This window comes from Humulus lupulus, chromosome 8, assembly GCF_963169125.1.
Source record: "Humulus lupulus chromosome 8, drHumLupu1.1, whole genome shotgun sequence".
Classification (NCBI taxonomy): Eukaryota; Viridiplantae; Streptophyta; class Magnoliopsida; order Rosales; family Cannabaceae; genus Humulus; species Humulus lupulus.
Window position 1 is genome coordinate 54,688,101 of NC_084800.1, and position 21,076 is coordinate 54,709,176.

The 21,076-nt window shown below is 36.2% G+C and overlaps 2 protein-coding genes and 1 long non-coding RNA gene across 4 annotated transcripts; 1 reads left to right on the top strand and 2 right to left on the bottom strand.

The window, feature by feature from the left end:
- The first annotated feature begins 10,437 nt into the window (after positions 1-10,437).
- On the top strand, positions 10,438-17,275 carry LOC133797290 (ATP-dependent DNA helicase Q-like 3). The gene is made up of 19 exons (XM_062235149.1): positions 10,438-10,752; positions 10,987-11,097; positions 11,249-11,256; positions 11,347-11,430; positions 11,756-11,896; positions 11,978-12,012; positions 12,550-12,633; positions 12,771-12,859; positions 13,446-13,598; positions 13,689-13,785; positions 14,516-14,519; positions 14,639-14,788; positions 14,874-14,966; positions 15,042-15,107; positions 15,195-15,328; positions 15,754-15,848; positions 15,973-16,094; positions 16,318-16,424; positions 16,573-17,275. Exons 1-19 carry the CDS (start codon positions 10,596-10,598, stop codon positions 16,994-16,996), a joined length of 2,154 nt encoding a protein of 717 aa, XP_062091133.1. The 5' UTR covers positions 10,438-10,595; the 3' UTR covers positions 16,997-17,275.
- On the bottom strand, positions 16,359-20,515 carry LOC133797288 (protein STRICTOSIDINE SYNTHASE-LIKE 4-like). Of its 2 annotated transcripts, XM_062235147.1 has the most exons (7): positions 20,111-20,515; positions 19,788-20,000; positions 19,589-19,656; positions 18,281-18,517; positions 17,707-17,839; positions 17,327-17,617; positions 16,359-16,882 (listed from the first exon to the last, which is right to left on the bottom strand). In XM_062235147.1, the coding sequence occupies exons 1-6, from the start codon at positions 20,282-20,284 to the stop codon at positions 17,345-17,347; spliced, it is 1,098 nt and encodes a 365-aa protein (XP_062091131.1). In that variant the 5' UTR covers positions 20,285-20,515; the 3' UTR covers positions 16,359-16,882; positions 17,327-17,344. The 2 variants fall into 2 exon arrangements, with proteins under 2 accessions (XP_062091131.1, XP_062091130.1); XM_062235146.1 differs by lacking the exon at positions 16,359-16,882 and having other exon boundaries at positions 17,202-17,617.
- LOC133797292 (uncharacterized) lies at positions 18,581-19,582 on the bottom strand. The gene is made up of 2 exons (XR_009875629.1): positions 19,055-19,582; positions 18,581-18,957 (listed from the first exon to the last, which is right to left on the bottom strand). It is a non-coding gene; the product is annotated as an uncharacterized LOC133797292 (long non-coding RNA).
- Positions 20,516-21,076: the final 561 nt, after the last annotated feature.

The window sequence follows — 21,076 nt, forward strand, 5'->3', positions numbered from 1 at the left end:
ATATGCCCATAACCCATTTGGGGTCTTGTTAGTCATATGGGTCATATGCCCAAGCCTACAAACATATATACATACATATCAGAACACATTTAATAACATAAAACATAAGATAACATAAACATATAACATATTGATTCTAGCCTATTTTCCTTACCAAAGTTACCGGGATATGTGGACTGAGTTGAGACTTTTGGAACACTCCTAAAACCATATATAAAGGGTGAGTAGATTTGAAGAAAAGAGATGAAATGAAAGGGATGGAAAGACTAAACCATTGAAAGTCACACTCACCAAAACTTATGTGCTCAAGAATTTAGATTTCCTAACCAAAATAAGAATGAGGTTAGGAGACTGAGTAGAAGACTAAGAGAAGGAAACATAACATAAAACAAATGAACTAGAGTTTTGGTTTACCTCAAAGACTTGTAAGACCAATCTACACCACAACTGAAATATTATAGAACCTTACTTCCCAAAGTGTTTGATAAGCTTATGATGTTTAAGCTTATGATTTCCCCAACTCAGGTGTTTAACTCTCACACTCTCCTAGCACTTGCAGCTTCTGAACTTAGAGTAAAAAGGTGAATAATGGTTGGGTACTAGGTCCTATTTATAGAGTTTAGGAATGAAAGGATCTTGATTTTACTTGAATAAAAATAATAGCTTTTTAGGTGAAAATAATTTGAATAATCGTTCAGCAGAGGCTGAAGACTCGTTCAGAAAGATGCTGGACTTATCTAGAGTTTGAATGGCTGAAAGGAAAAGAATTCAAAAACATTTGAAAAGACACTGAAGGAGGTGATATATCGCCCCTTGTAGGCGATATATCACCTGGGCCAGTATGCCCGAGGCGACCGTGCATTGTCTCGTGTTTTCCGTATCTACGTGCTGCGATATATCGCCCCCTATAGCTGCGATATATCGGCACACGCTGATTAATTAAACACGAAATTACACATTTTTAGCTAAGTTTGAATGGAGTAAACAACCTTGACTAAGCCCTCAACGTATTCAAAGCTGCTGACTGACCCTAATGCATTCAAACTTTACTCCTTATTAAATTTAATCCTCCAAAATACTTAATCTTTAATCACCCATTCATAACATGTGCTTAAAATCCTATTGGTTGATATCTAAACCTTATAGTATAATAAATATTATTCTTAATATCAGCTATATAATCAAACCTTAGGTTAAAATTAATATTCTTAAACTATAGGTCAAACTTAGAAAGTCTATAAGTACTACTATGAGTGTCCAAATAATTCCCGGTCTGAACCAAAAATCCACAGTAACAAAGATAATACTATACATACTATAATACTACTAAATAATTAGCTAAGTAAAGTTCTTGGACTCTACACAGCCCGGGCCTGTGGACTTTACCTTAGACACTATATGTGGAGGTCCACACTTGGCTGAGGATAACAACAAAGCAAGGGAGAGGTATGCCAAGACACTTCAACATGAGCGGGAGTGCAAGGATCAGGAGCCACTAGAACGGCGAGCGTCTGTGAATATATTATTTCTAAATATCGCTTTCAAAGTTGTAGTTTAATTTCAAGTTGTTTAACTTGTTATTTAAATTTGGTTTATGAGCTGGTTATTTGCTGATCAATCATCTATTTTTGAACAATTTTTGTTGTTTAAGACTCGTTATTAGACACGTTTTGTCCTTTTTAATTTACGAGTAATAAAAGAGACTATGCGCAGCGTGGTCGATTCTTGCTACAAATGTGCATGTGTGTTAATTGTTCGAACAGTGTTCAACTGATCGGTAAAATCGGACAGTGTTCAACTGGTCGATACGTTCAAGCAGTGTTCAACTGCTCGAGTATTTTCAATATATTCTATATGTTTCACGAGCAATTAACTGCTCGAACAGATTCGGTAAAGTAGCAAGTGACCCAGGATCGTTCAACCCTTGATTGATTGGGGGGCCATGGGGTATGCTAGTATATAATTTAACACAGGCAATAAGAGTACGAGTAAACATATTTGTTTTTAGGCTGACTTGTAAAATTTTGAAGTAAAAAAAAGCCATTAAGCTAACTTGTTTGACAAAGATTAAGTAACTTGGAATTTTTCAAAATTTTAAGTTAGAAGCAAATATTCATGTGACAATAAACGTTATGCTCATAAAATGTTAGAGCAATAAGAGTGTTAGAAAGTATACTTAGTATGGACTTATGAAATGTCTAGAATTTCTAAGTTAGAAAACTAAGTACTCATGCGAAAATATAAGGCATACATCAGAGTGACTTTACTATTTGCAAAAAACTTATAACTTTTTAAGTCTAAAAAGACTTAGAATGTTTCAAGTTAACAAAGAAAAGTAAAGTAGAATTGCATGAAACATAAAGATTTTGTGCAAACCCGAGGACATAAGGGCATGCATCCAAGTGGATAGGCTGTGGTATCCGAGTAGATGGCGTGCATCCGAGGAGCCAGGCAACAAGAGGTGTCCGAGCGGATTTGGTGCGTGTCTGATCGGCTGGGAGATGGTGCTGCATCCAAGGAGCTAGGCAACAAGAGGTGCCCGATGAGCTGCTGCAGGTGCGCATCCGAAAGGTTGGCATGTCCGAGTGGATGGCTGGGCATCCGAAGGCTGGTGTTGATTTGGTGCGTGTCCGATTGGTTGGGTGGTGGGCGAGCAGATGCCGAGTGTGTCCGAGCAGGCCCGCGTGCATCCGAGTGTTGGGGTGCATGTCCGAGGAGCTGCTAGCTGGGCATCCGAGAAGCTGCGTTCGAGCGGATAGTGGCTGCGTGTCCGAGCAGCTGGGGGTGCATCCGAGCGGATGTTGGCTACATGTCCGAGCAGCTGGGGCTGCATCCGAGTGGATGGTGGCATGTGTCTGAGTGGATGGTAGCAAGTGTTTGAGCGGCTGGGGTGCGTTTGAGGAGTAGCATTGCTAAGAAGTTGTTTAGGTTTCGAGGCACAAGGCTTCCGAGGGACAAAAGAAATTTGATCGGTTAGGAATGGTAAAAGAAACAAGATTGATGGGCTAAAGGAAACGTTTGATCGTGGGTTTACTACAAAAGTGAAAGTTACTGACTGGATGGAAGCTTTTGGATGACCTCAAAAACATTTTGCAAGAGAAAAAGTTTATCATACGAGTAAATCATATAATAAACTTGGGGAGAAAATGTTATCCCCAAAATTTCAGTTCGATGGCGTGGCAATCAGAAGTGACAAGTGGCAATGCATGGTCAGTAAATGGCACATTAATAGTCAATAAATTTGTTGGCCCTTCGGAGTTGTGATAAAGTGATTTGACCGATCTGATAGAATTTCTGTCCGACCGGTGAAGATTTTTAACTGGCCAGTCAAGTGTTTTGCTACACCAGAGATGTGTCATGCTAGACCAGAGAAGTGCCGTGCTAGACCAGAGATGTGCCATGTTAGACCAAAGATGTGTCATGTTAGACCAGAGAAGTGTCATGCTAGACCAGAGATGTGCCATGTTAGACCAGAGATTTGTCATGTTAGACCGGTGGAGTGCATGGCCGACCGGTGAGGTGTTTGGCCGACTGGTGGAGTGCATGGTCGACCGATGAAGTGTTTGACTGACCGGCGGAGTGCATGGCCGACCAGTGAAGTATTTGACCGACCAGTGAGGTGCTTGACCGACCGGAGGAGTGCTTGGCCAACCAGATAGGTGTTTGGTCGATTGATCAGGTGCTTGACCGACCGAAGGAGTGCTTGCCCGACTAGTGAGGTGCTTGGGCGACCATTGAGGTGTTTGGCCGACCAGTTTTTCTCCAAGGAGTGACGTCGACTTACTGAACAGATTATTGTTATGCAAGCGAAGTTCCAGCAATAGCTTAGACTAGAATCAGTCGTGCCTACGCGGGAATCTCTCAGATTATCCCAAAGAAGTAGTGTATTGTTGTATTTTAAATATTATTATTAACAAAATATTGTGAGAGTAACAGAAAGGGCCCGGTCGAAGGGAATATTTGATGGACGATCCATGAGCCTATAAATAAATGGCTCATGGCATCATTTTAGGGATCTGATCTTTTAGACTGAAAAAAACTCGCTATTTTGGAGACTTTGGGACTGTTACTTGAGGGATTCTTGGGGCATTTTCTAAGAGAGTTTAGAGAGAGAAACTATGTATTTTTCTACTTACACTTAAGAAACTCAGTTGACTCAAGTTCATCTGATCTTAAGTGTAGGATATATATCACAACTCCAAGTGGATTAGGCTATTACCAATAAATTGGGGTTGAACCACTATAAAATTATCTGTGTCGTATTTTTCTCTTGAAGGTTCATTGTAGTTTGGACGTCTACTCGTCGTTGGCCAAAATCGTGGTCAACAGCAGGGCACGACCCTATGTGATTATGATGCAAGGCGTAGCCCCGTTGATTATGTTTATGTATGTTTAAGTATTTGTTAAATTATGCTATGTGTGCATATTTGTGATGAACGGCAAGGGCCGAGAATGGTGAGGGCCGAGAATAGCGAGGGCTGGGAACGGAGAAGGCCGAGAACAACAAGGTCGAGTATGGCAAGGGGCCGGGAGCAGCGTTTAGCAAGCGGAGTGCGAGTTGCCAGGGTGAGACCCCGTTGGATACCTGGGATATCCTCACGGTGTAGACCGCGAACCCAGGGCCTGGTAAAGCGCTTGGGACAGCATGCTGTATGTGTTTAGCCTGTTGGCAGTTTTATTATATGCTAATTGGTAACTATGTATATGTTGTTTGCTTGTGTGGAGTTTTCTTGCTAGGCTTCAGCTTACGAGTGCTCTATGGTTCAGGTAAGGGCAAGGGAAAGGTCGACCAACCATGAGTACGGAGAGCGTGAAGCGACGTGTACATGTTTGGCCTGCCTGGCTGCCACGGCCAGGGTTATTTTTTGGGAGATGTTTGTATTAAACCTAATTTGTCGTTTAGTCGACTTTAATCATATTTTTGAGTTGTAAATATTTCTAAATAATATTTTGAGATCCCTAATGTTAAACACTTTATAATTTTCAATGAATGATTACATTTTAAAATTATGTGACTTTTATTACAGTTTAGTTACACTTTTGACCTAAATCCTTGGCTAGCGGGTTAATTGCACATTTTAAACTCACTTAGTAATGACTCTAAGGAAGTAGGGCATTACAAAAACATTAAGGGGGTGTTTGGTACGTGGGTCGGGTTTGGTGGGAGTAGAGTTAGAGGGAGTTTAGAATATGTGAATATGAAACTCAAGTGTTTGAAGGAGTCAAGATTACCATCAAATTAAGCTAAAAAACATGACTTACTTGGAAACACAAACTCTCAAACTATTAAAAATAAATTTACCAACACATGGGTTATACTTGACATTACCAATCCTACCAAACTTAAACCATGTACCAGACACCCCTTAGTATTTATGCCGCAAATATCCCAAATAATAAACAGAGTAAATAGCGGCTAAAATACCAAATGTTTTCAAAATGTTGAACTTTTATATCCAATCTTTTTTTTAGCGGTAGATATATTAAATGTCTTCAAAATGTTATACTTTTATACCTATTTTTTTGCGGTAAATATACCTAATATTTTAAAAATGTTGCACTTTTATACATATTTTTTAAAATTATTTTGCGAAATAATAAGAAAGTGAAGGAAAAAATATAAGATTTTAGTTATTTTTAAAATTTTAAATTATTTTCACATTCAAAATAAAAAAAATTAAGATTAGTAAAATTAATCAAAATAATTAAAACTTATATTTTTTCTTTCTTTTTTTTTAAAAAAAAAACTTATATTTTAAATTGATGAAAATATATAAGTTTTTAATTATTTTAAATCATTTTTATTAATTTTTGTTGACACCGTTTTTCGTCAACTTAGAAATGAAGAGCAATTAAACAAAATATCAGAAGAAACAAACAATAAAAGACACAATTTTTACGTGGTTCAGCAGTTAAAATCTGCCTAGTCCACGAGTCAGTGTTATTCACTTTATGGAATTCTCTCAAACCTTTCTGGAAACAATTTTACAGAGTCTTCCCAATACAAATTTCCCCATCCTTACAAATGATTTGCTCAACACTATTTGTAGAGTGGTTTACTGAATATCTCCCCTTATATTTCGGGGAGATATTATACAAATCAATTAAATAAATATAATTAAATGCGTGTAGTTACTACGTACGCGTATAAATCCCATAATATTTGGGACTGAATAATGGATTACAACCAATCCCTTAAATATAGGGATTCTATAACAATAAATACGTTCACACTCAGCTCGCGACCTTGAACATTCTATTCACACGCCTTCGAGAACGATCAACCATCACGAGCTCGCTACCTCGGCTCACCTCGACTTTAAACAAGTAACATTGTTCAGATCATCCTTTTCGAGCTCACAATGCCCGAGCTCGAACCGTCTTGTCTGATGGCAGGAAATGAATCATGAAATTTATACAAGTGTTGAGCCACTATCATTGTAGCTTCGAGCTTGACATATAATCTCGAAACACCTCCGAGACCACGTAGTTTCCGAGCTCACCAATTTCGATGTTGTCGCACTTACTGCACAATGAGATTATTCTTGATATTTTCATTAAAGCTGATTATGACAAACCTGCTTACTCCGAGCTTACACTTTACGAGCCTGACTTTCGAGATCAAAATTCCTATTCTCAAAATTTGGGTGTAACAATTTTAATAAAACATTTATTAATGTTTAGTTTAAAATAGTTATTTTGAGAAAGAATAAGAAAGAGAAAATAATTTAAAATTGAAAAAATAATTAAAATCCTATATTTTTCCTTCACTTTCTTATTATTTATCAAAATAATAAAAAATAAGTACAAAAGTGGAACATTTAAAAAACATTGAGTATATTTACCGGAAAAAAAAAGTTTGGGTACAAAAGTCCAACATTTTGAAAACATTGAGTATATCTACCGCAAAAAAAAAGATTGGGTATTATTATTCCCAAAAATCCAATGTAATGATTTGACAATTTGAGGTGACAAGCGGCAATGCATTTATACCAGGTAGTGCATTGATGATAAAAAAATGTGCCGACTAGAGAGAATGTAAATGATTAGGAAATGACCTACTGGGTAAAGCTTATATTGCATCACTAGTCGGAAAATCACTAACCAGTGGGGGCAAGTAGTATTGTTGCCTTTGGTCGGGAAAATCACTGACCAGTGATGGCAAGTATGGTTGCCTCTAGTGTGGAAAATCACTAACCAGTGATTGCAAGTATGGTTGCCTCTAGTCGGGAAAATGCCGACCATAGACTTCGAAAGAACATCTAAAAAAATAGGCTCACTAGAGACTTTAGAATCTCAAGAGCTTACTGAACAATAACCTCTTTAGCATAATCTCAGCAACGTCTTCTGCGAAAAATGTCCGTAACTGCCGTGAGATCTTTCATAGATATTCGAAATAATAGCCCATTTTTTTGTATTTGGAATTTGATTAATATTTTGAATTATCTTATTAATTAAATGTAGTTGCAATGACAGATGACTGAGTTAAGATTCATGGCCTTTTGTATATGATTCATGAGCCTATGAATAGATGATTCATGGTTTCATTTGAGAGACTTTCTGATTGGGAGACTTTGGACGTGTAATTTAATTCTCTAGAAAAATTCTGTCAAAATATTCCTTGCTTGCACTTGAGAAACTCAGTTGGCCAAATGTTCATTTGATCTTAAGTATATGTTGGCATATATAAAAACATCAAGTAGATTAGGCTATAACCAATTCTATGGAGTTAAACCACTATAAAATTCTTGTGTCGTTTATTTTCTATTAAGTGTTATTTTAGTTTCTTTTGTTTTTTGTGTCTACTCGCAATTGGCCAAGACGGTGGTCAACATGTATAAAAGTCTATTACAATTTGAGGGGAGAAAGACCAATAGGACTAGGATTGGAGTTCCATCTCTAAAACCATTTGGTATTAAGTGGAGTAACCATTTGCTTTATAAGGATATTGTTCCTATATGATTAGGGCTCAAAAATGCAAATTTATTAGTTTTAAAGTGTAAAATAAATTAAGTTTTAATTAATATTTTCATGAATTCATTGTAATATATTTTATAATTGAAAATATTAATTTTAAATTTAATTAGTGTTTAATTTTCGGGAAATAAATTGCATTTGGACATCAATAAAAAAAAAAGAACAAAAAAATAGTTAAAACTGAAAAAGAAAATGAAGGAAATGGCATTTTTGAAAGAATTTGGCCTAAACCGAAGCCCCAAGCCCAGGCCCAGCTCTTCCTTCCTCTTTCCCCAGCTGCCAGGTGGCGTGCTCTCCTCACGCCACACGTCCCAACAGCAACCCAACTAGCCAACCTCCTCGCGCCACGTGTCCAGCACTGCCTCCTTCAGCCATGCACTTAATAACCCATCCGAAGAAGCTTCACTCCAACGTGACCTAGCTGGCCCAATTCGAAGGCCCAACACCTTCAGCTCCTTTCCTTTCAGCAAGCCAACGTGACCAGCCCAATTCTCTTCTCAGCAACATCACACGCCCCTCATCATTTCGGCTCAAAGAGCCCAGTTGTCCAACAGCTCAGCAGCTGGCCTACGTGTCACATTTTCGTTGGCTGGGAATGGGTCAAAACCCATATCTGCCACCACCCACCTTCAACCCATATTTTGTGGGTATTGGGCTTTGCAAAATTGCTATTTTGAGCTTTAGCTCATGTTTTTGTGGTATTTGAAAAAAAGAGAAAAATGACCATTCACCAAAATAGCTAGGTTAATATTAATAATGAGATTTGATTTTTCAAAATTATATTTTATTATTAATATTTCAGATTTATTTTGTAAACCCTATTTTGTTGTTTAATTTCTTTTTAGTCATTTTCACCATCTATAAATAGGGACTCATTCTTCACACTTAGTATGTAATTTTGAGAAAAAAGAAACTATAACAAAATTTCTACTCACTTTCTTCTCATATTTTCTTCTTAGAATTTTGTGAGAATCATGAGTATAATGGCCTAATCTTCCTAGGAAGGTTATGGATGATTCCATATGCTAGTGATGTTATTTTGCTATTTTGATTTACTATGTTCTTAATGTAAAATTTTTGAGTTATTTATGTTATTTCATCTCCATCTTCATTTACTTATGCTAATAGTATATATGATTAGTCATGCTTTTTCTATGTACTTCTAATTAGTAAAAGTAATATTGATACCTAATTTTATGTTTAATCTTCTATTGCATTATTGCCTTTGAGTATTTTGTCATTTTTAAATTTTTCATAAGATTAACATTGTGCTTTTAAAGTAAATAACTTTATAATTCAAATGAACTTTTGTTAGAAAAGAATATGAACTTTAATGTTAGATTTTCCAAGTAAATGTTGGGATGTGAACTATTTACTTATGTATTTTTGTAAATCAAGTAACTAAAGCATATGGATGATTCTTGAAACCTTTCATTTTCTTAACTCTTGATTACATCTTACATTTATTTCACTTATTTCATTTTATCACAGTATCAAAAAGACAATACCAAAATCTAAAACATCTTTTTATTTATTTATTGTTACTAATTTTTGTGTTATTTTCTACTAATATTTTGAGTTTAGGTTACCTCCTTGTGGATCGACCGCTTGATTATACTACAACCACCGCTTAGTGGTTGTTACGATTTGGGCGTTAAACACTATATATTTTCCATGTGAAAGTTTTTTCACATTTATTACACTATCTCACATTTGAGCATGAAAATATGGACATTATGAACGACTATAGATACAATAGGACCGAATGTGAATATTTGATAAAATGCCACAAGGTTGACTCAGGATATTTGAATGTTTGTGGGTATACACGCCGTCCGAAACAGATCATAGAAAATCGATATATATTGGAAAGGTCCCAAATCGAGGTTAAGAGTGGAGTGCAGCGGAAGTCGAACTTGCTCTTGATACCATATTACAATTTGAGAGGAGAAATGCCACTAGGACTAGGATTTGAGTTCCATCTTAAAAATAAAAGTGGAGTAACCCTCATTTTTGTTTCTATATATTTTCCATGTGAGACTTTTTTCACATTTAATAAAATGCAACATTTTAAAAACATTTATTATTTTAGCCCCTGTTTACTGTAAGGGGTGTTTAGTATGGGTGTTTGGTTTGGTAGGAATGAGAATGTCAAATCTAACTCATATTTGGTAAATTTATTTTTAATGACTTGATGATTTGTGTTTCTAAGTGAGTCCCATTTTTTAGCTTCATTTGAGAGTAATCTTAATCCCTTTAGATATTTGAGTTTCACATTATCTTAATCTAAACTCTCTCTAACTCTAGTCCCCAAACCCAAACCTCATACTAAACACCAAACTTCGTACCAAAAACCCTAATAGTCGGATGGCGGGTAAATTGAAATTAAAGTACACCTTTCGCACGTGTTAGCCACGAGATTATCGTACAAGAACGACATCGTTAGTGGCAAATAAACAAGGCAGTAAGTAGTGACCCGAGAAGAGCGCGAAAATGATCGGAGCGGTGGTAAGTAACGTAGAACGCTTTTGTTTCAGCTTCAAAAAGGGAGCGAATTTCTTTTGAGGAGAGCAAAGCGACCTGAAGAGACGAGATAATCTCGAAGCTGTCGTTGGAAGATGAAGAAGTCTCCGTTGCCATTGCAGAGCTCATCTAGTCGGAGCAACGGGAACAATATTTACGGCAAAGAAGCTCTGGTGAAGCTATTGCGCTGGCATTTCGGGTATGCGGATTTCAGAGGCAAGCAATTGGATGCAATTCAAGCTATTTTGTCAGGTATTCACTGCTCCTCATTCACATTCACGCTTTTCTTTCTAACCTTTGCTAATTAATTGCGGAATTTTGATATATATTATTAATATCATATTCATATGTTCTCTCTTTACCTCCTACAGTATCTGTAACATGATGATATATGGTACCTGCCCAAAATTATTTTACTGAATAATGATATGGGTTCTTATAAATTTTGAGAAAGGTGAACGTTTCTTTTACATTGATATATTCTAGGGAGAGATTGCTTCTGTCTGATGCCAACTGGAGGGGGGAAATCCATGTGTTACCAAATCCCTGCTCTGGCAAAGAAGGCCGGAATTGTGCTTGTTGTTTGTCCCTTAATAGGTGATTGCTAATTACTTTTTTTTTGTTTCATTTCTCACAATTTTGGTGGAGCTTAAGCTACGTACTTTGTTTTCTGTTTAAATTGTTAATGGTCTTAAAAAGATGAGAGAAGCTTCTAACTTTTTTCTCTTGTTTTTTGTTCCATGAGCAGCATTGATGGTAAGCATATCAAAACTTTTCAACTGGTTGTTGTATTCTTATCTTCTGATGATTGAGATTCAGGGAATATTGAAATTTGTGTGAGATCAGGAAAATCAAGTGGCTGCATTGAAAGAGAAAGGAATTGCTGCTGAATATTTGTCATCAACCCAGACGTCAGCTGTTAAAAATAAGGTGAAATGTGTCAACTTTGATATCTTCTTGTTATTTTCTTGCAATATATTTATGTCTAAAAGTTTGGGATTGAACTTTTGGGTTTTGGTCACTATGCCGTAGAGCCTTCAGAAATTTGTAGAGAAACTTTTAGTAACTTAACAAATTATGAGGCTGCCTAAGAAGTAAGAATCAAGAGTTGATTAATTTTTTATTAGGTGTTTGTATTGTTTTGGTTTTAAATTTTGTTCTTTTTCAAATTCCCATGTTTTTCCTTGGTAGTTACTAAGGAAGATAAAAATTTATCTTGTGTTGAGAATACTGAACTACCTTTTATACTCTGTAGATTCACGAAGAAATTAATTCTGGAAGGCCATCTTTAAGGCTATTGTATGTTACCCCAGAACTGATTGCAACATCAGGATTTATGTCAAAGCTGACAAAGATTTGTGCAAGAGGACTACTGAATCTCATAGCCATAGATGAGGTATGAAATACTATTCATAGCCTTTAAGTAGTTTAGCTGGAAATTATTGTGTATAACTTTACCTCTTCTGGGGAATTTCAGGCCCATTGCATTTCTTCTTGGGGACATGACTTCAGGTTTGTGAACTGTGATAATTGTAAACATTCTTTTTTTCTACCTAGTATTGCACTTAATGTCATAAACCCAATAGAAAATGCAATTAATCCTAAGAGAGGACCGGATATCAAACTTCAAGTGTTCTGTTGTCTTGAATGTATCAAGTGGAGAAAAAAAAATCTCAGGGGCAACCTACTTCAGTCCACTTCACTTCTTCTTTCTCTGTTTGACTATGTTTGAAGTGTATTTTCCATTTGGTAAGTTTTAAAATTAGTTCCGCTTGATCACTTACAAATAAATTATACTTTATATCTTTTTCATTCCACCTCTGGGTCTGGGGAAAAAAGAATTAAAGAATTTTTTAGATTCTGGGAGGCTCACACTCCTATTGTATACTAGAGTAGTAGAGTTCTCATCTTTTTTAGTTTTTGAGAGTTAAATGTAATTATTGGTCTGTGCAAAATGACAATGGAATGTCCCTATCTTGATTATGTACATTGCAAAACTTTTTTGACATCATTTTTTATTTTGTCTTTTAAACCATATATTTGAAACAGGCCTAGCTACCGGAAGCTTTCATCTCTGAGAAGCCACTTTCCAAGTGTACCTATTCTAGCTTTGACAGCTACAGCTGCTCCAAAGTGAGTCTCATGAAGCACTAGCTGTAATTTCTTTCTATGTAAATTGTGGGAACTTAACTTTATTTGGAAAGTACAAACTAAACAATTAATCACTGAGTAATGATAGATAGTTCATTGATTATCCTTTTGTTTTGCAGAGTTCAGAAAGATGTTATTGAGTCCTTGTGCTTGCAAGACCCATTAGTCCTCAAGTCTTCTTTTAATCGCCCTAATATATACTATGAAGGTGTGTCTTGCTTCCAGACTTTGACTCAGATAGAGTTTGTTCATTGTCTTTTAGCACATTTATAATGCCAGAAACTCTCCATTGATGTTGGTTTTGTTAACTTTATCCAATGGTTCTTACTCTTTTCCTAGCATTTAGGGTGGGACCTCTTTTTTCAGGTTGAACTGTTATCTATTTTTGTTTCACGAGTAATGTCCCTAGGTCAGATTTTGTTTAAATAAAGTTTCTTGTTTGATTGATGCTAGAGCCCATAAATCCTTTTTGCAGGAATTTCTAAGTGCAAACATGTTTGTAAAGTAATATATTTTTGCAGAATCTGATACATTTTTGGAGCAAATTTGAAAATGGCAGATTAGAAATTGCTTGAAATTTTTTTCCCAAAATCCTTCCAAATGAATAGAAGAAGAGGAAAACTAAAATAAATTAATTCACACTGAGGAAGCCACATTACTGATCTTTTTCCAATGTCAACAATCTCTCTTGTTGATGGAAGGTTTCTTCTGGTTATTTTGAAAGTTGATTTTTTGCAAGCTGTAAATTGTAGTTCACTTTTCTACACATCAAATGAGATTTTTCTGTGATACAGTTCGATACAAGGACCTTTTGGATGATGCCTATGCTGATTTGTCTAATCTACTCAAATCTGAAGGAGATGTTTGTGCTATTGTTTACTGCCTTGAACGTACGGCATGTGACGACTTATCTGCTCATCTATCAAAATTTGGCATTTCTTCTGCTGGTATATACATGATTTTACCCTTCACAATTTGCAAGCGGTTTCAGTTGACATGTACTGATGATTCTGCTTTTCTTTCCTTTTTTTTTTCAGCGTACCATGCAGGGTTGAATGATAAACTGCGTAGTTCTGTTCTAGAAGATTGGATTTCTTCTAAGATACAAGTTGTTGTTGCCACAGTGGCTTTTGGGTAAGATTTTATGTAAGTTATTCAATTTATTTTTCCTGTATTCTTAACTATGTGTGACTGCTTCTCTTTTGTTGGATTTCTACATCCGTTTGATTGTTTCAGGGCTTAATACCTATCATTACATTGATCCATTGCATCATTGAAATGCATCTAATGATGTCAGAGTGACATAAAATTTGAATTTTTTGCATATCCAAGTGAAGTGAGGTCTCTCCCTAGCTGATGACTAGAAATGTGAAGCCACTTGAGGCTAGCTCAAGTGGTTGGATGAGTGAGTCTTAGAGAATGGGCTGGGTTCAGATCCCCATAAATGTATTTTATAAAGAAAAATGATTAGAACATGTGAAAAATAATATTATTTTTGTCATCACTTTTCTCTTTATAAAGCATGGAGCTGACCATGGTTATGTAATCAAACCTTTAGAAGCCCCAACTTGACGTGGTAGACTTGTTTTGCATCAGAAAACAAGATATTGGGAATCGGCAAGAAATTTCTGTAATTGTGAGGGAAATGGTTTACTGTTCCATTACTTCCAGATTTTGGGGTTACAATTAAATGACCTTTGTTGGTTTAAGATTTGGTGGAGAGGTTCTGGATGTGCTTTGCTTTTTCTTTTTGCCCCATTTTTTTTATTTGTGTGTTTTGTGATGCATTCCTTGTTTTTCTTTCTATGTTTTTCTTGGAGCCTAAGTGGTGCATTCAGTTTCTGAACTCTCGGTGTTTGGTCAGGATGGTATGCAACTCAGTCTCTATTTGTTTTTCTTTTACTTTTCCAGTTAAGATTTTGGTGATATTGATAAACCAGATGTCATGTTCCTTTAATGGCTTATCGAGATATTGTCTATTTACAAGGGTATAGATAGAAAGGATGTCAGAATAGTTTGCCATTTTAACATTCCTAAGTCAATGGAAGCCTTCTATCAAGAGTCAGGTAGAGCTGGTCGTGATCAATTACTATCCAAAAGTTTGTTGTACTACGGAATTGATGATCGCAAAAGAATGGTTCGTATAATGACTTGAAATATTCTTATTTCTACACTGCTTTGCATATTCAACAAATCTTTGTGCCTTGTTAACTATTTTGCAGGAATTTATTCTAAGGAATGCAGAGGGTAAGAAGTTAAAGGCTTCCAATGCACAGGAAGGCTTGTCAAAAAAGTCCCTGACGGACTTCCATCAGGTTATCTTCAATTTCCTAAGGTCTGAATGGACCTCTCTCTTTTTATATTTGATCTCTCAAATACAAATACTGCAGATGGTAGAGTATTGTGAAAGTTCTGGATGCCGCAGGAAAAAAATTCTTGAAAGTTTTGGTGAACAGGTATGATAATTTGCTAACTTTAGGATGCTAAACCTGATTCTGAACAAGTTTTAATAGCTCAAAGTTAGCTCTAACATTCTAATACAGGTAACTGCATCATTGTGTAAGAAGTCGTGTGATGGCTGCAAACATCCAAATCTAGTTGCAAAGTATTTGGAGGAGCTTACAACCACTAGTGTTCTTAGGAACAAAGGTGGTTCCTCTCGAATTTTTATGAGCAGGTGAATCTTTAAATAATGCTTGTTTAGTACTGCACTATTATATTTTGCTTTAACAGTTGTGATTTAGTATGAGGTGCATCCTATAAATTCAGATGTCAGTGCCTTTGATTTGAGCTGCAATAATTACTTGGTTAGACAGCCATAGATATAAATATTACCCAGTAATTCAAAACGGGCTTTATAAAATGTGCAATAGGACAGTGGTTGAACTTCAAAAAAGTATGTCATACTTTGCTGAAGATAAATTTCAAATGGTTAGTTGGGCTGAAAGCTACTGTAGTAATTAGGGTTGTGGTTTCCATATACACATTTTGAACAATGGACTCTAAAGGCAACTCTTGCACGTTGAATGCCAAATCTTACTCCCTTAGGGTTGAAGAATCACAATAGTAGGTGCTAATTTATTATTGTGTATTCTCTTTCAGCTCTTCCACTGTAAATGATGGAGGAAATTTTTCTGAATTCTGGAATCGTGATGATGAAGCAAGCAGTTCTGAGGAAGCCATATCTGATTCTGATGGTATATCATTTTCTCAACAATTTCAATGTTGTATTCTGTTGCTGGGAATTAGAAATAAATAATTTTTTTGTGAAAAAAATAGCTGCTAAACTTCAATGGTCCTATTTTGTTCATTCACTGGCAGATGGCATTGAGGTTATTAACAGATTAGGCCAGTCAAAGTTGTCAACAAAATCTGGATTTAAGGAGAAGATTGATTTCTTGCAACGTGCAGAAGAAAAATATTATGAGAGCAAACATGAGCAGGTTTGTTCTGAGAAGAGCCATCCATCATTTACATGCATGTTAATCAATCAATCGCTTAAATATGCTACTACTTACATATAGGGTTGATTTGCCAAGTATAATGGTGATGGTTTTAAAGTTTATTTATTTACTTTGCATATATGTTATTTCAGCTAGCTAAACTAACCCGTTAACCTATTCTAAATTTCTTATCCCTGCTACTTGTTATTATTACTGGATGAAGGGCAATAAACAAAACAAGAATGCTATATCCGACACCCTGAGAGAATCAAGCAGGCAAAGATTACTAAACGCTTTCAAGCAAGCTCAGCAGCGGCTTGGCAACATAAAGTATGCTAATATTTCATTTTTTGAGTCCTAAAGAATTTTCAAATCAACAATTGATTCCATCCCTTTTACATTGTTGTCAGCAAAAGAATTTAGCCTGAAAGCCCTACAGAATTTCCTAGTATTCATAGTTCAATGTTTCTTTGCATAGGCATCAAGTGGAAATATCAGCCACTTTTCTTGAAAACGAGTGTTACAAGAAATACGGGAAAACCGGTAAATCATTCTATTATTCACAAGTGGCAAGTACCGTGAGGTGGCTATCAATCACAACTTCAGTTGAGTTAAATGATCGGCTTGGTGCCATTGCCAGCTCTCCATCACAACCAGAAACTTCAGCTGCAACTTCTCCTACTCCTGATCAGGGTCATCGAGAACACACCACTGAAGATAAATCTAGTGTTGTATCTGAAACTCCTACATGTGCTTCGCCAATAGAATGCTCTTCTCCTAGTGCAAAACTGCCAGCAATCCCATCATTTTCAGAGTTCATCAACAGTAAGGTAAACAAGCAACTGAGGCCATCTCCCAGTGGAGTTGAGAATAATTCAGAGAAGAGGATGAAATTGCACTAGGCTGTGATTTTGTTGGTTTCTTTGTAGGAAGGGAAATAATGTAAAACAATTTGTTGTTTTTGAATGGGGCTGTTCTTATCATAGTGCATGAAAATGCAAAACTTCCATTTCCCACTTATATTTTTATTTTTGCTTTTTGAAGAAAGTGAAAAGAATCATCTCTTTTGTTTTAAAATTTTAATATTACGTAGGTGACTCGGTTGCATTTCGTCAATTCACGACTCTGTACACTCCTTACGTTAATTTAATATAAACCAAGTATATAGACTTGAGTCCGAACTATTATTTTTCTACATCACCATTACATGGCTTCTTTTGAGAACTTCTTACCTAGTCTCCATTTCCATACTAAGCAATTTTGAGTGGAAACTTCCCAATGAAGTTGGAACTGAGACTTCCCAAGTAAAGATGATCCTCGAACTCAATAGCTGTTGTAACAAACTTCATCACCTTTCCATCACAATCATCCAATTTCTTCGTAATCTTTCCATCAGCTGCCACATTCACCACTGTCGCTTTCCGTTCCAGGCCTTTTACTTGCTCCACTAGTTTTGGAAATGTTGCTATGAATTTCTTCAGTGTCTTGGACTTGTGGAGAAACTCCAGCCCTTCAGTACTCAGCTGCATTTTTCACACACAATCATCATAAATAATTAAGCATAATTACTTGTTCAACTTTGATGGTAAAAATCTCAATAGTTGTATGTTACATGAAGTAAAGCGATCCAAAAAGACCCGTCCGGAGCAAGATTAATGTTGTCAGGTCCACCAGGAAGGTCTTTAATAAAGATGTCTGTTTTTCCTTTGTTCTCTCCCTTGAGCCAGTACTTAAGACACCTAAATCTGGTCACCAAAACGACAACGTATCATTGACGCATGTGTTGTAACTAGTACTCAACATTTGTTCATGCCCCAGCAGGTTGCAGAGAGAAGAAGACAACTATTGAGTCTTCAAAATGCATTCTTATTAGGTAAACGACACTTTTCTCTTCAATTAGTATGACCAAAAGTGCTATGCAACCCCAGTTGACAGTTGGCAGGCATAAGTAATTGATTTTGAATATTGAGTGGCCAATTGTGTGAAAGAAAAACTACACATCATTATCAGTGATGCAATCATTACTTATTGTGACTTGACAGTATGGTACCTGTTTAGCCTTAATAATTCTATGTTTTTTTTTGGTCATGTGACGATTTTACTACACTACTACATATGTGACAATTTATTACCAATTATAGTGGTCTTTGAATCTTAGGTTGCTAGAAGTGTTAAAACAAGCTTACTTCCATGTTTCACAGATCACCAGATAATCTTGGTCCTTTGAGAGAGCAACACCATTAGCAAAGCCCAAATCATCAAGTATGACTGAAGTTTTTCCTGATGATGGGTCGTACTTGAGCAGTTGACCATGAGGTTTTGCCTCAAGCACATCTAGATACCAATTATGGATTCCAAACTCAGTGGATGCAACACTAAAATATAGACTACCGTCCGATGCTTCGATCACATCATCTGCAAATCTGATTCAAACAAACAAATCTTTAACTTTGTTTCACCAGAAAAATATAAACTTTGTAGGCTAATTTGCTTGTTTTATTTACTTTTTTACATTTCCATTTTTTCTTTCTTTCTTTCTTTAAATAGACTCAAATATAAAGTGTTTATGTGTGCACTAGACCATTTTGGATAATATGATAATTTTATCTGATAAACCCTGTGGCAGAGTGGTTTTGATAGCTACATGAAAACTATTACAGTAACAATCATGGTCCCAATGCAAATGGACCTGTGGCAATCTTTCACTCTTTCTCTATAGAAAACAAAAGGATTTGACATCTCCGGCCCCAGGATTTGCCAAGTTGAAGAGGGTTAATTTAAATTTTTATTTAGGCTGCTATGGAAAATGAGAGACTAAAATTGAAGAGCAAAAAACTCCAAGTCCACACGTGGAAGAAAAGTACTGAAAAAGAAAAACGACATCAAACCATGATGTGTGAATAGCAGTAGTAATCGGTCCCTACCAAAGAAAAGAAAAAAGATTCCCTTTAGGGCCTTACTATTAGTTAAGGGGGGCTGCAGGTCCCAACAACACCTCCAAAGTGTGATGGCCCTTTTGTTCTGTGTCGCATCATAAGGATTTGGCATGGCTTGCACATGGATCATCTCAATTGATCACGCGGTTTAGTTGTGTCGTTTTCTATTCTTGGATGGCATTAAAGAGCCTTGCCCTCTCTCTCTCTCTCTCTCTCAACTAACTTGTTCAAATAGTCTTTCACTTCTTACTTATTCCATGATATGGAGGCAGAGTTATATACCACGGCCAAGAACAACCATTTTATATTATGAAGACAAGAAACGAGTAAAGCTCAGTTGTCATTTACTCACAAGGGCAAAACTGTCTACTGATTGTTAGAAACCAAAGTTTAGAGACGCCATAACTCTTTTGGAAGTGCCTCCCTAAATTGGCTTGTTGTCTGATCTAACCAAAATATGTTATTACCTCATTATATGCATATAAAGATTATACATGGCTTGTAGACAATGGTACTAAGCTTAGTAGACTTTTGTACATATAGTCCATTTTCACTTACCTTATTTTGGACCCGTTAACATGTGAAGTGACTACTGATACGCCATTTTCACCAACCTTAAGCAAACCCTGCAAATCATGGAAAACCATTGTTTTTCTCCCTGATATATCTTCAAACCAGAGGTGATTTAAATTCGGTAAAAAAAACAAAAACAAAAACAAAAAATCACTCCATTCTTTGGAGAGTGATCTTTCTCTACCTTTTCTGTATCACATACAACAATATCACCTTCTTTTGTTGTAATAATTCCCAGAAGATTTGGGCCACCTAACATCTTCCAGTTCTCCCAGGAGCCATTCTTGTGCAATCTTTTTATCCAACCATCTCTTGTAGCTGTATAAATTATGCCTTCTTTATCCACAGCAACATCTTCCGGGTCCTCGAGAAATCCCTCTCCAAGTTTAGTCACTCCCTAATGAGATATTCCGAAAAAGCAAAACCAAATTAGATAACCCTTTTGGAAGATATATAACATAAGAAAAATGTACGTGTTAAAACAGTCCAAGTGACATGAATTTTGACCTGTAATTTGTTATTTGGTGGAAAAGTGGAAGACAAAGATGTTGTTGAAGGAAATTCAAGTGAGTCGGGGGATATTGGTGAGAAGAAAACAACCTCACAAATAAAAGCAAGCAAACAAGCCAACAGAAAGCCTGAAAATGCCTGGACAGCTTGTTTTGAGGTTAGCAGAGCCATGAGGTTGGCTGCGGCGGTGGAGGTGGCGGTGGGGGCCTGCTCAATGATCAGGAGGTTGGTTTGTGCTGAAAAAACTAGTCAGTAGGAAAGTGTGACCATAGAATAAAATTCTGGATTCTAGTAGTGTATGTTTTCTATAATTCTAAACTAAGCTTGCATTTAATGATTCAGATAGCTTCATACTGAAAACAAAATAGCAGATGTAAGATGCAGAATCATAATAACATTACATGTTACTATAAACAAATATATGTGTGTGTATATACCAAAAACGTGATCGTTTTGGCTACCTTATTTTCTCTCCATTATCTCTAAAAAAAACTCTCGTTTTCATTCAATCATACACAAAGAAGAGAGTGGCTTTGATAATAGCTAATTTTGCAAGTCTTTTCTATTTTAATTTTCAGTGGTGTCTAGGATAAGGTTTACCTATTTCGATGAGTCAAAATCAACCTCATCAACTCAAAAAAAATTATTCTGTGGTAGATATCAACACTCAATTTGGATCCATCAGTGACATTTAGTCATATGCTGTCACCCTCCAATAGTTGATTAGTCATCATGGTGTGCAGCCTTTCCATACCCAAACCCAACCCAACCCAACTCTCCCCTCTCCGGTTTAAATACACGCCCAATGATTGGAGTATGCTTCAGGAACGTTACCATAATATTTAGAGGGAAATTGATATGATGACCTGTATTAAATTTTTCTCTTACCAAATTTGAATTTTTTTTTCTTTTTATATATTCGTAGTGATGTGATTCATATTCATAGAATCATTTGACACTTCA